This window comes from Malaclemys terrapin, chromosome 2 (assembly GCF_027887155.1).
Source record: "Malaclemys terrapin pileata isolate rMalTer1 chromosome 2, rMalTer1.hap1, whole genome shotgun sequence".
Classification (NCBI taxonomy): Eukaryota; Metazoa; Chordata; order Testudines; family Emydidae; genus Malaclemys; species Malaclemys terrapin.
In genome coordinates this window covers 264,857,444-264,871,832 of record NC_071506.1, presented here as the reverse complement: position 1 = coordinate 264,871,832, position 14,389 = coordinate 264,857,444, and the positions used below count along the sequence as shown (strand labels likewise).

At 43.1% G+C, this 14,389-nt stretch overlaps 1 protein-coding gene across 9 annotated transcripts in view; it reads right to left on the bottom strand.

The window, feature by feature from the left end:
* The window catches only part of DIP2C (disco interacting protein 2 homolog C), a 474,795-nt gene that overhangs the window by 90,873 nt on the left and 369,533 nt on the right, over positions 1 to 14,389 (bottom strand). For all 9 annotated transcript variants that reach the window (XM_054021046.1, XM_054021037.1, XM_054021039.1 and 6 more), the window contains 4 exons: positions 5,119 to 5,242; positions 4,434 to 4,543; positions 2,152 to 2,254; positions 1,775 to 1,839 (listed from right to left, as the gene is read on the bottom strand). In XM_054021046.1, coding sequence (XP_053877021.1) covers positions 1,775 to 1,839; positions 2,152 to 2,254; positions 4,434 to 4,543; positions 5,119 to 5,242 — 402 coding nt within the window. The remainder of the gene's footprint in view (positions 1 to 1,774; positions 1,840 to 2,151; positions 2,255 to 4,433; positions 4,544 to 5,118; positions 5,243 to 14,389) is intronic.

Here is a 14,389-nt window from a genome sequence, read left to right as displayed (position 1 = left end):
GTGGTGAGGGGCTGGGGGTTGTGGTGTGGGAGAGGGTGCAGGGTATTGGCTCCGGCCAAGCGGTGCTTACCCCAGGTGACTCCTGGAAGCAACTGGCATGTCCCTGCGGCTCCTAGGCTCGGGGTGGCCAGGTGGCTCTGCTCGCTGCCCCTGCCTGTTCACAGTTCTTGGCCAATGGGAGCTGCAGAGCTGGTGCTCAGGGTGGGGACAGTGCATGGAGCCTCCGATTGCCCCTGCGCCTAAGGGCCACAGGGACATGCCGTCCACTTCCAGAACCGCGGAGACAGGGAAGGTTGGGAGCCTGCCTTAGCCCTGCTGCGCTGCCGGCCAGACTTTTGGTGTATTAAAATCTCCAGGATTGTTTTCAATAGCAACTGGAAGATTGAGGCAGATTCTGGGAGACTCCTGGCCAGTCCAGGAGGGTTGGCAACCCTAGTTGCATTCTGACCATCGTAGCTAATAGCCATTGGTGGACCTATCTTCCATGAATTTATCTAGTTCTTTTTTGAACCCTGTTATAATTTTGGCCTTCGCAACATCCCCAGCAACGGGTTCCATAGGTTGACTGTGCACTGTGTGAAGTAGTACTTCTTTTTGTTTGTTGTAAGTCTGCTGCCTATTCATTTCATTGTGTGACCCCGGGTTCTTGTGTTATGGGAAGAAGTAAGAAAAACCTTCCTTATTCACTTTCTCCACACCATTCATGATTTTATAGACCTCTATTATATCCTCCCATTAGTTGTCTCTTTTCCAAGATGAACAGTCCCAGTCTTTTTAATCTCTCCTCATATGGAAGTTGTTCCATATCCCAATAATTTTTGTTGCCTTTCTCCGCTCCTTTTCCAATTCTAATATATCTTTTTGAAATGGGGGTGACCAGAAAACATGCAGTATTCATGGTGTGGGTGTATCATAGATGTATATAGTGCCATTATGATATTTTCTGTCTTATAATCTATCCCTTTCCTAATAGTTCCTAACATTATGTTACGTTTATTGACTGCGACTGCACATTGAGTGCATGTTTTCAGAGAACTAGTCACAATGACTCCAAGATCTCTTTCTTGAGTGGTAACAGCTAATTTAGATGCCACCATTTTGTATATATACTTGGGATTATGCTTTCCAATGTGCATTACTTTGCATTCATCAACAGTGAATTTCATCTACCATTTTGTTTACCAGTCAACCAGTTTTGTGAGATCCCTTTGTAACTCTTCTCAGTCTGCTTTGGCTTAACTATTGTGAGTAATTTTGTATCGTCTGCAAACTTTGCCATCTCACTGTTTACCCCCTTTTCCAGATCATTTATGAATATGTTGAAGAAACTGGTCTCTGGGGGACACCACAGATCCCTGGGGGACACCACAAGAGGAGGTAGTTTTGAATTATGAGGAACATTGTCAGTGGCAATATAACAATTCTAGCTGATGAGGATCTTACTGAAGCCACAGAGGACTGTTGTTCTTGATTCAATGCCTGCAAAGACTGTAGGCCTCAGAACCATCCAACGGAGAAGTTTGTATCAACTCTGTGCTTGGCAAGAGTAGGGCCAAACTAAGCACTTGACCCGATGCACTGAGGAATTCCTACTGTGCTTGCTAGGTAGAGGTATAGCTAACTAGCCAAGAATCATCAGCTCTAAACTGTAATTTTCTGATTTTATGACAAACAAGATCGAGTTAGAAGAAATCTTATGACATCCCAACATTTGATGATAAAAGCTTAGACGAGTTCTTTTTCAAATATTCACATAAAGGAAAAAGTTACTTACTGTAAGAATCCCATGCCATAAGCCAACATCCTTCTTGAAATCTAGTACATTCACAATTGTTTCAGCTATCAAATAAAAACAAAATATGGCTTATTTTTCTGAGCACGGCATAAACCCAAAGCAAAACCACTTACAGGAAGGAAATACAGTAAATTTTGGTATAACCTGACTAATGACTTCAAAGCATAACTTTCAGAGTAACTCTCTATAGTACAATTAGTCTTGGCAAGGCCTTTTCTCTTTGTTTCATCTCAAAGACATTCAAAAATGCAATGAATACATAATTTCTATTTTTGATCTAGAAATATTTAATAGAGCCCTATATAACATAAAGCCCCAATCAGGCAGGGTTGAAACAAGAGGAATGTGTTTAATACCTTCTGTATATCCACATGCTTGTGTAAGAGCTTGACAGTGGGTCAGCAGTGCAATTCTTGTCACAGTCACCCCAAGCACACTTCCATCTTTACACGTTTTGTACTACAAGAGATTTGTTATTAAAGATTGAATATATTGTATGCAACTGCTCTTATTGTTTGGCAGTTAGGTTCAAAGCATTTAACATGTAGAAACAAAGGCCGGTTGATGAACTTCGTTACTTTATTTTAGCTTTCACAGGTAGGAAGAGTTATAATGAAGGCTGCAAAACAGTTTTTATTAAACCCATTTTTTTTTTCCTGGAAAAGGTGTCTTTTTAGGCAGAAACTTGTCATGTTTGCTATCAGGAACTCTTCAGCTGTTTGCGTTCAGGGATGGTGGGAGAATTACATTTGATATTAATTCTAACCTTGCTTTTGATCACACTAGCAACACCAGCAGTAGAAGTCTGAGTAACCTAAGTAAGACATCACTGAGTAATATGTTGACTAGATTTAAAAATTTGAGAAGTTACTTCTCACTGGTTAAATTATTCAGGCAGCCCTCCTGAACATGACCGGCAAAGGGGTGGCTGCTACAATCATGTGTGTGAGGGTATTGATACTAACAGAAATACACAAACTGTATTACATGTAAGAAGAAAAAATAATTAGCGGATGGTGAAGAATCATGGTGCTGAGTTTGGAGCCCTCACAATTTTTGGTACTTTCTGCAGTAGGCTGCAAATTCTAAGTCGTCATTTAAACAAAATTAGTATCTTCTTCCATCATGAAGATAGCCATCAACATTCAATACATATGCATAGCTGCCATGTTAACCCACTCTTTTGGAAAACTAACATTATCAAGCATATAGATGGGAAATCCCAACCACTTTGAACTGAGTAGGGCACTAGCTTCACTTGTAATTATTTAAATGCTAACATTATTTAATTCATTTGCTCCTTTCAAAAGAGGAAAAAAGGAACAGAAAAACCTACACCCGAAAAAGTTAAATGCATCTAGCTATGCTAATTTTCCCTCCCTGAAGTGGGTCTTTCGGGAGGGAATTTAACCCCATATACTGACTGGCAAGAGACAAGATTTTTAACAAAGGATGAGGAACAAACAGCTTCTCTTCCTTACTCAGGTCCACAAATACTAGGGAAAAAACTTCTTTAGGTGATGCTTGTTTATGATCCCTCGTCTGAACAGATCAGTGAGAAGCCTGTATGGTGAGTAAGAGCTATGGCAGAACAGGAAAAATCCTATAGAATATTGTGGCAGCAAGTTAAATTGAGTAGGAGCCCTGTGGGCAAAGAAAAAAAAAGAGGGGGGAGGGTTTGCTTGGCGACAGGAAAAGAACTTCAGATGAAGCTAAGGGGGAAAAAGATGACTGTTTCTAAGGCACTGAGGAGATGGTCCACCATACACTTTGCTAGTCATTTCCATATCTCAAAAGATGCAGCTGGAGAAAGTCTGGACTCCTCTTGAGCACAGAGAGGGTCTAGTTTTAAGGACAAGATAGGACAGAACTCTCCTGAATACATGGGTCATTCAGACTACATATCGCTTTGTGGGAGTCAATATACATATGATCTCCGTGAGAGCAAGTTAACATGGTTTATGAATTCCTGCCATTTAATAAGTTGTGGACTTCCAGCTCCCACCCCTTCAAAATCTTTGGTGTCATCAGTTCATTGTGTGTTAGGAGAAGTGACATTAAGCATTATATTTCATTCCTTTATTTTTTATAGCTTTGTGACTTTCTTGATAAGTTTTTTTTTTCAGTCAGTTTGGTTTATCTTTAATGAAAGTTGTAACAAAAACAAACAAACAAAAAAATCAAAGTCTGGAAGTGCAAAAGTTGGGTGTCCACACTGCTGCAGCTTACTTATTTGTGAAGCGTCCATCACTGTAACATCTGAAATCCCAATTCAGCAAAGCAGTTAAGCACATGCATGCTCTAAGTTAAGACTGTACTTAGAGCACTGCTGAATCAGGGCCCCAAATACTGTAGAAACCTTTAAGTCAAAAAGACTCCAGAAATGCAAAGTTAACTATTTAATATTATATTAACTTTCATGCAATATTCAGTTCCTATTTATACTGAAAGTAAACAGGATGCTCATTGTTTATAGAAGCAGTGGCAACATAGTTATGTTTATCTTAATGTTATTCAGAAGTGTCTTATGCAATGGATCATAGGGAAAATATTATTTATCTTTATTAACTCAATGTTATTCAGAAGTGTCTTATGCAATGGATCATAAAGAAAATATTATTTATCTTTATTAACTCACCTCTATGTAAGCTGTGTCATTGTTTGCATCCTTGATATGTGGGAACCAGTCACGAGGAGGTTTAGAAAGATGTTTAGATTCGGTGACAAACCATAGCAGCTTTGGCCACCCTGAGAAACAGACAAAGACAGCTTTTGCTGAGTTTCTGCTGGATAAATAGTACAAGAGAATGAAATTCTTCTGCACGCAAGTTTATTTCAAATGTGCTCTATGCTTCTACAGTGTGGTTGGTTGAATACTATTTATTTTACTCATGTGAGTATCCCCACTGGAGTAGACCAACCAGGATTATTAATTATTATACTTTCTGTACATAGACATTAGGACCTATTATGTTGAGGCTAGCAACAGAGGGTCCTGTGGCACCTTTGAGACTAACAGAAGTATTGGGAGCATAAGCTTTCGTGGGTAAGAACCTCACTTCTTCAGATGTGCATCTGAAGAAGTGAGGTTCTTACCCACGAAAGCTTATGCTCCCAATACTTCTGTTAGTCTCAAAGGTGCCACAGGACCCTCTGTTGCTTTTTACAGATTCAGACTAAGGCGGCTACCTCTCTGATATGTTGAGGCTAGTTTCTAAACCTCAAAAGTACTAATGGTGAATATGTGACATGTTCGTAAGTGCTATTTAGTAACACATGTGGAACCTTTGTATAAGATGTAGGTTTAATGAGGATAAGTTTACCTTTAAACTGTGGTATCTCCCCTGTAGGGCTTTTAGGCAGTCCTTTATGGCATGCATCACTAGTCAAGGCCACAGTAACACCACAGCTTCCAAGTAAGAAACCGATTTGTTGGCTTCCTGCATCCTAATTGATCACAAAAATAAGAAAAGCAACAAGTGAAATTTACTAGAACTGATTGCATGCAACATGCTTTTTTCGTAGTTTGTTTTACAATTAATTAACAAAATATAATGGCTTAACTTGTACACTGACAAAGGAGTTCTATAATTTGGATATATTCATCCTCACAACCATATATATCCATTCAAAGGACTAAAGCCATCATATGGCTTCATCTTTTACATCTCTACACAAGATGAAATAAGAAATGGTTAACTTACTGTAAATGTGGCTCTTCGAAGAATGATGTAAATGTGTATTCCACTTAGGTGTGTGCACACCCAGTGTGCAGGAGCCAAGACTTTTGCTTAGCAGTACCCATAGAGGGGTGGCGCTCATGCCTTGTGACTATGGCCCCTGCCTTGGCTATATAAGACAACACTGTCCTGACCCCCCTCGGTTCCTTGACACGAAAAGCCCATGAGAAGAGACTCTGATGCAGAGGGGATAGAGGGTGGGTCATGGAATACACATCTGCATCACATCTCGAAGAACCATAGTTACAGTAAGTAACTTTTCTTTGTCGTCTTTGAGTAAATGCAGGTGTGTATTCCACATAGGTGACTCACAAGCAGTACCCTGTCTGGGAGGGCTTGGAGTCTACCGAAATGTAGATTGCTGGACTGCCCTACTGAGGCCCGCACTCACTCTGGAAGATGCGGTAATAGCAGAAGGGTCCATAAGTGCATGGCTGACCACATGGCCTCCCTGTAAATGTCTAATACGGAAATGTCACTGAGTAACGCTATCGATGTCACTTGGGCCCTCAGCGAATGAGCTCATATCTGCTGAGGAGGTGTAGCTGAAGCTATTTCATATGCAGTCTTAAGACAGGATCTAGAGATAGTCTGTGCAGAGACTGCTTGTCCCTTCATAAAGTCTGCAGTATTACCTTGTCCTTGGAGATCTGTGTGTAGATGAGGCCCTACCATCCAAGCCTGCAGCTCACACACCCTCCTTGCAGAGGTAATGGCTAGCAGGAACATGTTTTTTTTAGACTAGAGGGGCAGTGGACAGGATGCAAGGGGCTTGAATGGAGGCCCAATTAGAGACACCAAAATTGTGTTTAGGTCATAGAATCATAAAATATCAGGGTTGGAAGGGACCTCAAGAGGTCATCTAGTCCATCCCCTTGCTCAAAGCAGGACCAATTCCCAACTAAATCATCCCAGCCAGGGATTTGTCAAGCCAGGCCTTAAAAACCTCCAAGGAAGGAGACTCCACCACCTCCCTAGGTAATGCATTCCAGTGCTTCACCACCCTCCTAGGGAAATAGTGTTTCCTAATATCCAACCTGGACCTCCCCCACTGCAACTTGAGACCATTGCTCCTTGTTCTGTCATCTGCCACCACTGAGAACAGCCGAGCTCCATCCTCTTTGGAACCCCCCTTCAGGTAGTTGAAGGCTGCTATTAAATCCCCCCTCATTCTTCTCTTCTGGAGACTAAACAATCCCAGTTCCCTCAGCCTCTCCTCATAAGTCATGTGCTCCAGACCCCTAATCATTTTTGTTGCCCTCCGCTGAACTCTTTCCAATTTTTCCACATCCTTCTTGTAGTGTGGGGCCCAAAACTGGACACAGTATTCCAGATGAGGCCTCACCAATGTCGAATAAAGGGGAATGATCACGTTCCTTGATCTGCCGGCAATGCCTCTACTTATACAGCCCAAAATGCCATTAGCTTTCTTGGCAACAAGAGCACACTGTTGACTCATATCCAGCTTCTTGTCCATTGTGACCCCTAGGTCCTTTTCTGCAGAACTACTACCTAGCCATTTGGTCCCTAGTCTGTAGCAGTGCATGGGATTCTTCCGTCCTAAGTGCAGGACTCTGCACTTGTCCTTGTTGAACCTCATCAGGTTTTTTTTGGCCCAATCCTCTAATTTGTCTAGGTCCCTCTGTATCCGATCCCTACCCTCTAGTGTATCTACCACGCCTCCTACTTTAGTGTCATCTGCAAACTTGCTGAGAGTGCAGTCCACATCATCCTCCAGATCATTAATAAAGATATTAAACAAAACCGGCCCCAGGACCGACCCTTGGGGCACTCCGCTTGAAACTGGCTGCCAACTAGACATGGAGCCATTGATCACTACCCGTTGAGCCCGACGATCTAGCCAGCTTTCTATCCACCTTACAGTCCATTCATCTAGCCCATACTTCCTTAACTTGGAGGCAAGAATACTGTGGGAGACCATATCAAAAGCTTTGCTAAAGTCAAGGAATAACACATCCACTGCTTTCCCCTCATCCACAGAGCCAGTTATCTCATCATAGAAGGCAATTAGGTTAGTCAGGCACGACTTCCCCTTGGTGAATCCATGCTGACTGTTCCTGATCACTTTCCTCTCCTCTAAGTGTTTCATAATTGATTCCTTGAGGACCTGCTCCATGATTTTTCCAGGGACTGAGGTGAGGCTGACTGGCCTGTAGTTCCCCAGATCCTCCTTCTTCCCTTTTTTAAAGATGGGCACTACATTAGCCTTTTTCCAGTCATCTGGGACCTCCCCTGATCGCCATGAGTTTTCAAAAATAATGGCTAATGGCTCTGCAATCTCATCTGCCAACTCCTTTAGCACCCTCAGATGCAGCGCATCCGGCCCCATGGACTTGTGCACATCCAGTTTTTCTAAATAGTCCCGAACCACTTCTTTCTCCACAGAGGGCTGGTCACCTTCTCCCCATATTGTGCTGCCCAGTGCAGCAGTCTGGGAGCTGATCTTGTTTGTGAAGACAGAAGCAAAAAAAAGCATTGAGTACATTAGCTTTTTCCACATCCTCGGTCACTAGGTTGCCTCTCTCATTCAGTAAGGGTCCCACACTTTCCTTGACTTTCTTCTTGTTGCTAACATACCTGAAGAAACCCTTCTTGTTACTCTTAACATCTCTTGCTAGCTGCAACTCCATGTGTGATTTGGCCTTCCTGATTTCACTCCTGCATGTCTGAGCAATTTTATACTCCTCCCTGGTCATTTGTCCAATCTTCCACTTCTTGTAAGCTTCTTTTTTGCGTTTAAGATCAGCAAGGATTTCACTGTTTAGCCAAGCTGGTCGCCTGCCATATTTACTATTCTTTCTACACATCAGGATGGTTTGTTCCTGCAACCGCAATAAGGATTCTTTAAAATACAGCCAGCTCTCCTGGACCCCTTTGCCCTTCGTGTTATTCTCCCAAGGGATCCTGCCCATCTGTTCTCTGAGGGAGTCAAAGTCTGCTTTTCTGAAGTCCAGGGTCCGTATTCTGCTGCTCTCCTTTCTTCTTTGTGTCAGGATCCTGAACTCGACAATCTCATGGTCACTGCCTCCTAGGTTCCCATCCACTTTTGCTTCCCCTACTAAATCTTCCCTGTTTGTGAGCAGCAGGTCAAGAAAAGCTCTGCCCCAGTTGGTTCCTCCAGCACTTGCACCAGGAAATTGTCCCTTACACTTTCCAAAAACTTCCTGGATTGTCTGTGCACTGCTGTATTGCTCTCCCAGCAGATATCAAGGTGATTAAAGTCTCCCATGCGAACCAGGGCCTGCGATCTAGCAACTTCTGCTAGTTGCCAGAAGAAAGCCTCGTCCACCTCGTCCCCCTGGTCTGGTGGTCTATAGCAGACTCCGACCACGACATCACCCTTGTTGCTCACACTTCTCAACTTTATCCAGAGACTCTCAGGTTTTTCTGCAGTTTCATACCGGAGCTCTGAGCAGTCATACTCCTCTCTTACATACAACGCAACTCCCCCACCTTTTCTGCCCTGCCTGTCCTTCCTGAACAGTTTATATCCATCCATGACAGTACTCCAGTCATGTGAGTTATCCCACCAAGTCTCTGTTATTCCAATCGCATCATAGTTCCCTGACTGTGCCAGGACTTCCAGTTCTCCCTGCTTGTTTCCCAGGCTTCTTGCATTTGTGTATAGGCACTTAAGATAACTCATCGATCGTCCCTCTTTCTCAGCATGAGACAGGAGTCCTCCCCTCTTGCGCTCTCCTGCTTGTGCTTCCTCCCAGGATCCCATTTCCCCACTTACCTCGGGGCTTTTGGTCCACAAGAGGGCTCTCTTAGACCAGAGAATGTAAGCAGAGGAGTCCTTTCAGAAATCTTGCCACCATGGCATTGGAAAAAACAAATTTTCCCTGACTAGGAGGATGGAACGCTGATATTGCTGCCAGATCGTGAAGATGTAACAGATACTCCAAGATGTCCTGGATAGAAGTCCATGTCAGCTGGGTCCTGTGGGACAAGGAGCACACCGAAAACCTCTTTCACTTCGGTAAGTAGGCTGGCCTAGTGGAGGACTTCCTACTGTTAAATGGGGCTTATTGGACAGCTGCCGAACAGTGCTTTTCCTCTTCATTCAGCCATGCAGCAGCTATAAGGCTGTGCAAGGAGCTGAGCACAGGGTGAAGGGTTTGGCCATGGTTCTGAACAAGCAAGACGGGATGGAGAGGAAGTGGTATGGGAGGCTAAACAGACAGTGCAAGAAGATCCAAGAACCAGCACAGTCTCAGCCACGCTGGAGCAATGAGGATGACCTTGGCCTGATCCACCTTGAGTTTGAAGATAACCGGGAAAATGATCGTAAAAGGAGGAAAGGTGTACACAAGAGTCGACTGCCAGCTGAAGTGGAAGGCGTCAGAGAGGGAGCCTGAGAGCAGTACAGGTGACACTTGCTGTTTTCTCATGTCGCAAACTGGTCAATTATGGGAAAGCCCTATTTTGCGAAGACGACCCGCAGGACATTCATCTTTAGGGATCACTCGTAGCTAAGGGAGAAAATCATACTAAGATAGTCTGTGAGATGATTCTGCACCCACAGCAAGTTGACTGCTGCTTGAGTGATGTTCTCTTCGATACAGAATTGTCACAGGTTGATCACCTCCAGGCAGAGTAACCTGGAGTATGCACGCCCTTGTTAGTTCACACAGTAAATCACGGTGGTATTGTTGGTAAGTATGTGAACCACTGAATGTCTGATACAGTCCCAGAAAGCCTGGCATGCATTGTGGATGGCTTGAAGTTCCAGCATGTTGATATGGAGAGAGACTTCCTGTTCTGACCACAGACCCTGCACCTTCAATGGGTCCAGATGTACCCCCCCCAACACAGAAGGGAAGCATTGGTAACCATTGACTTGGTGAAGAGGGCTGAGTGAAAGGGACTCCCTGGCACACATTGCATGGGGACTATCACCAGAGCAAGGAATCTAGGACTAGTGAAGGAAGGCAAACCAATTTGTCCAGAGAATGTAGGGCAGGGCAGGGCGGTAGACATCCTGAGCCACATCTGGAGGGGGAAAAGGCACAGCCTCATAAACTGGACCACCTACAAACAAGCAGATGTGTCCCAATAGGGTTGGATGAACCCGGACTGTCATGGGGGGCTGAGACTCCAGACTGAGGCAGAGCTGTTGAATTGCCTGGAAACAGTCATTCATCAGGAATGCTCTTGATCCTGTGGAATCTATCACGGCCCCAATGAACTTGATTTTTTGAGTGGAAGCCAAGATAGACTATCCAGTGTTTAAATGAGTCCTAGACAGTCAAGCAAATGGAGTTTGGTGTTGATGTGTGCAAGAACCTCCTCTCTGGATCCACTCTTCAGCATCCAGACATCGAGATATGAGAAGATGTGGATTCCCTCCCTCCTGAGATATGCCATCACCACAGCCATGCTTTTGGTGAAAACTCGAGAGGTGGAATAAGGGCCAAATGGGCAAACCATATACTGAAAATGGTATTCTCCCACAACAAAATGAAGAAACTTCCTGTGGCTTAGTAGAATCACCACATGAAAATAGGTGTCCTGAAGTCCAGAACAGCAAACCAGTCATCCTGAGACAGCAGGGAAGGATAGTCCATAGAGTGACTATGCGGAACCTCATTTATTTGATAAATTTGTTGAGGCCATGAAGGTCAAATATGGGTCTCATCCCATCCTGGGGGTTTAGTACCAGGAAGTACTGGGAATAGAAGAAATCATAGCCCCAGAGTCCTGGTGGGACTTCCTCTACTGTTCCCAACACCAGCAGAGAGCTGACCTGCTTGATGAGCTGTGTATCATGAGAGGGGTCCCTGAAGAGGGATTGGGGGAGGGGATGGGGAGGGTGCATGGAGAGGAACTGGATGGCTTAGCCTGATTTGACAGTGTGTAGGGCCCAGCTGTTGAAGATAATCGAGCCTCAAGCATTGTAAAAACAGGCCAGTCTGTCCCCAAAGGGATGGGAGAGGGAAGGACAGAGCAACGATTGGAACAGTGCTCTGGATCAAGGAGTCAAAATGGGCACTTAGCAAGCACCCAGGGAGGATGCGTGGACTGGCTGAGCCCTGAGCCCAACTGCTTCCTAGTGTGAGATCTATCCCTCTTTCTGGGGTAGTCATGTGGCTTTGCGGAGGTGGGAGAAAGAGTTATGCACAAGAGTGCTGTGGGGAATACTGCTGCTGCTGAGCTCCATAGCGGCATCTCTGCATGGATGGCATGTATACTCCTGTGGAAGCAGAGAAAGAACTGACAGGAAGGGGATGCAATGTATGACAGTTCGTTAGCAAGAATCAGGCTAACTGTAACCCTAATAACGCGAGATTTGTAGAAGCGAGGAATGTGTGAGGCGAGTGGGAAAGAACTGTGTGAGAAGTTGTTGCCACCTTGTGTAGATAATATGGACTGTAGACTAAGAGTCTACAGTAGTGAGCAAAACAAGATATCAGAATGACCTATGTATAAACAAAATGCAGCTGTTGCTCATTATTGTCTGTAACAAAAGGTATAAATGCTTGCTGTAATTGTTTACCTGTTGAGAGACCTGTTTAGCTCTCTCCCTCTATGCAACTGATAGAGAGAAAATAAAGCATCTGACTTGCTGTACCCAAACAAAAAGTGAGAACTGTGTTTTTCTCCGACAATCCCAAGGACCTTAAGGTAGTCCTGGAGCCCTTAAAGGAGAGCGAAGTGTGAGTCTTCCAAGAACAAGGTCCAGCCGTCAAAGGGAAAGTCCTCATTGGGTTACTGGAAATCCGATGCAATCCCGAAGGTTTGTAGCCCTCTTCATAGTAACTGCACAGGCCATTACCTTGGTCAAAGTGTCCACAGCAAACACCCCAAACTCCTCATGTGAGGCCTCAGGAAACTAGTCCACAAACTTGGACATGGCTGATTAGTTGAGGAAATTATGCTTGGACAGCAAAGCTTGTTGATTCAAGATCCTCATCTGTAAAGATGATGAGGTATAGATCTGTCTGACAAGAAGGTCCAACCACTTGGAGTCTCTGTCTTTTGGGATGGACTTGAATCTGTGCTGTTGGGCCCTTTCGTTCACCAGTGAATTTCGTGCCGGATGGAAACAGAACCCCTCAAATCCCTTTATCAGAACAAAATAGCACTTCTCGGTTCACTTAGCCCAAGGGTCGGCAACCTTTGGCCCATCAAGGTAATCCACTAGTGTGTCCTGAGACATATTGTTTACATTGACTGTCCGCAGGCACAGTCCCCCACAGCTCCCTTTATTCACTGGTTGTGATAATTTTATTTATACTCATTTGACAAAATAAAATTACATGAAAAATTATAATTTGACCTAAACTGCAAAATTCAGAACTGGTCTTTCCTTCTGTCTAAACTTTTGCTTTGAATTCACTATTATATTAATAGCATCAGGTCTTTGTGTACTTCACCCCCCCTCTTACCATATTAAGAATATCACTTAATTATAACTAGTGAATAAAGGGAAAAAGTATATAAAGGAAAAAACCAAGAAGAACAGATACATCCCACTACTTCTCATTTGTCTGCATTAGCTTGATTCTGTACCTCCAGAGAATGATCTTTTTATACAACATGATTATCTGAACTAGCATATGCTCACATTTGAGTAAATATTGTGGGACAATAAACTGATCCATAATAAACAGAATTATATAACTCATTCAGTTCAGATATTCAGAAGTTGTCACATTCATTTTTGTTCACTGCAGTTGTCAGAGATTTAGTTTAAGCTTGGCAAAATTTAAAACATTCTTTTGCAAGAAGATTCTTCAGCATTGACCTCTCATATTTACTTCTGCTTCTATGAAAATCCAGACAAGGGAAGTGTCCCTTTTAAAAATACAAAGAGATGACAATAAGAGAATCACGTAGTATCAGTTTCTGGGAGAAGTGCTGCTCCTCTCACACAGCTCTGTCAGTAACCGCAGCAGCAGAGCTGGGTGAAAATGTCTGGTCAAATGGTAAATTTGCTGGGAAAAAGAAAAAGAAAAAATAAAGCACTTTTGGGGAGGCTGAAACTATTTGCCAACTTGGCCAAATTGAAAAAAAAAAGTGGGGGAGGGAAGGAAAAGTTAGTTTTGACATTTTCAAAACGAATCAGTTTGGCATTTTGTTTATTGAAACAAATAATTTCATTTCATTTCAAAGTGACATTCAAAATGTTTTTGTCGATGCAAATGAAATTTTTTTGATTTTTCATTTTGGTGAGAAATACTGAAAAAAATTCAGTTTCTGTTTGAAACATTGATTTTTTTTTTTAAATAATTTGAATCTTTGCTTTCGGTAACTGAACTGAAAAAAAAAAATCAATAATTCACTCAGTTCTACTCAGGAGATCCCAAAACAGACAGAGTTTTGTAGAGCTGACAAATTAATTGCATGGCTATCCTTGCTGAATCTTGTACAAACATGCCGGAGACCAGCCAGTCATTCTAAGACAGAGGTTACTGTCCTACTGAGCATAAAAGAGAGGCCACTAATTTCTTTCCTTCAGTATCTCCCAATGAATTTGAATGGTGGTCCACAATTTCATTAATAAAAAAAAACAAAAAAAACCAGCACTAGCATTGCACAAATCTTCCAATTCATCATAAAGATTGGTTCCTGATTTACACAAGTTTATGGATTACAAATCATCACTTTAGAGACATTCTTGCACTGAAATTCTACAATCAAAACACTGACATGAGTCAACGTTGTCTCATCCCTCGTTCTATCTTGCTCTCCTGGAGGCCAACTGCCATTCAAATCCAGTCTGCCCTTATGAGCTAGGGACACTTCAAAATTAGCAAAGGCTCTCTTCTTTTATTCCAAGTCTACAACTCATTCCAGTAGTCTACTGTGCTTCCTTCAGCATTTGCTA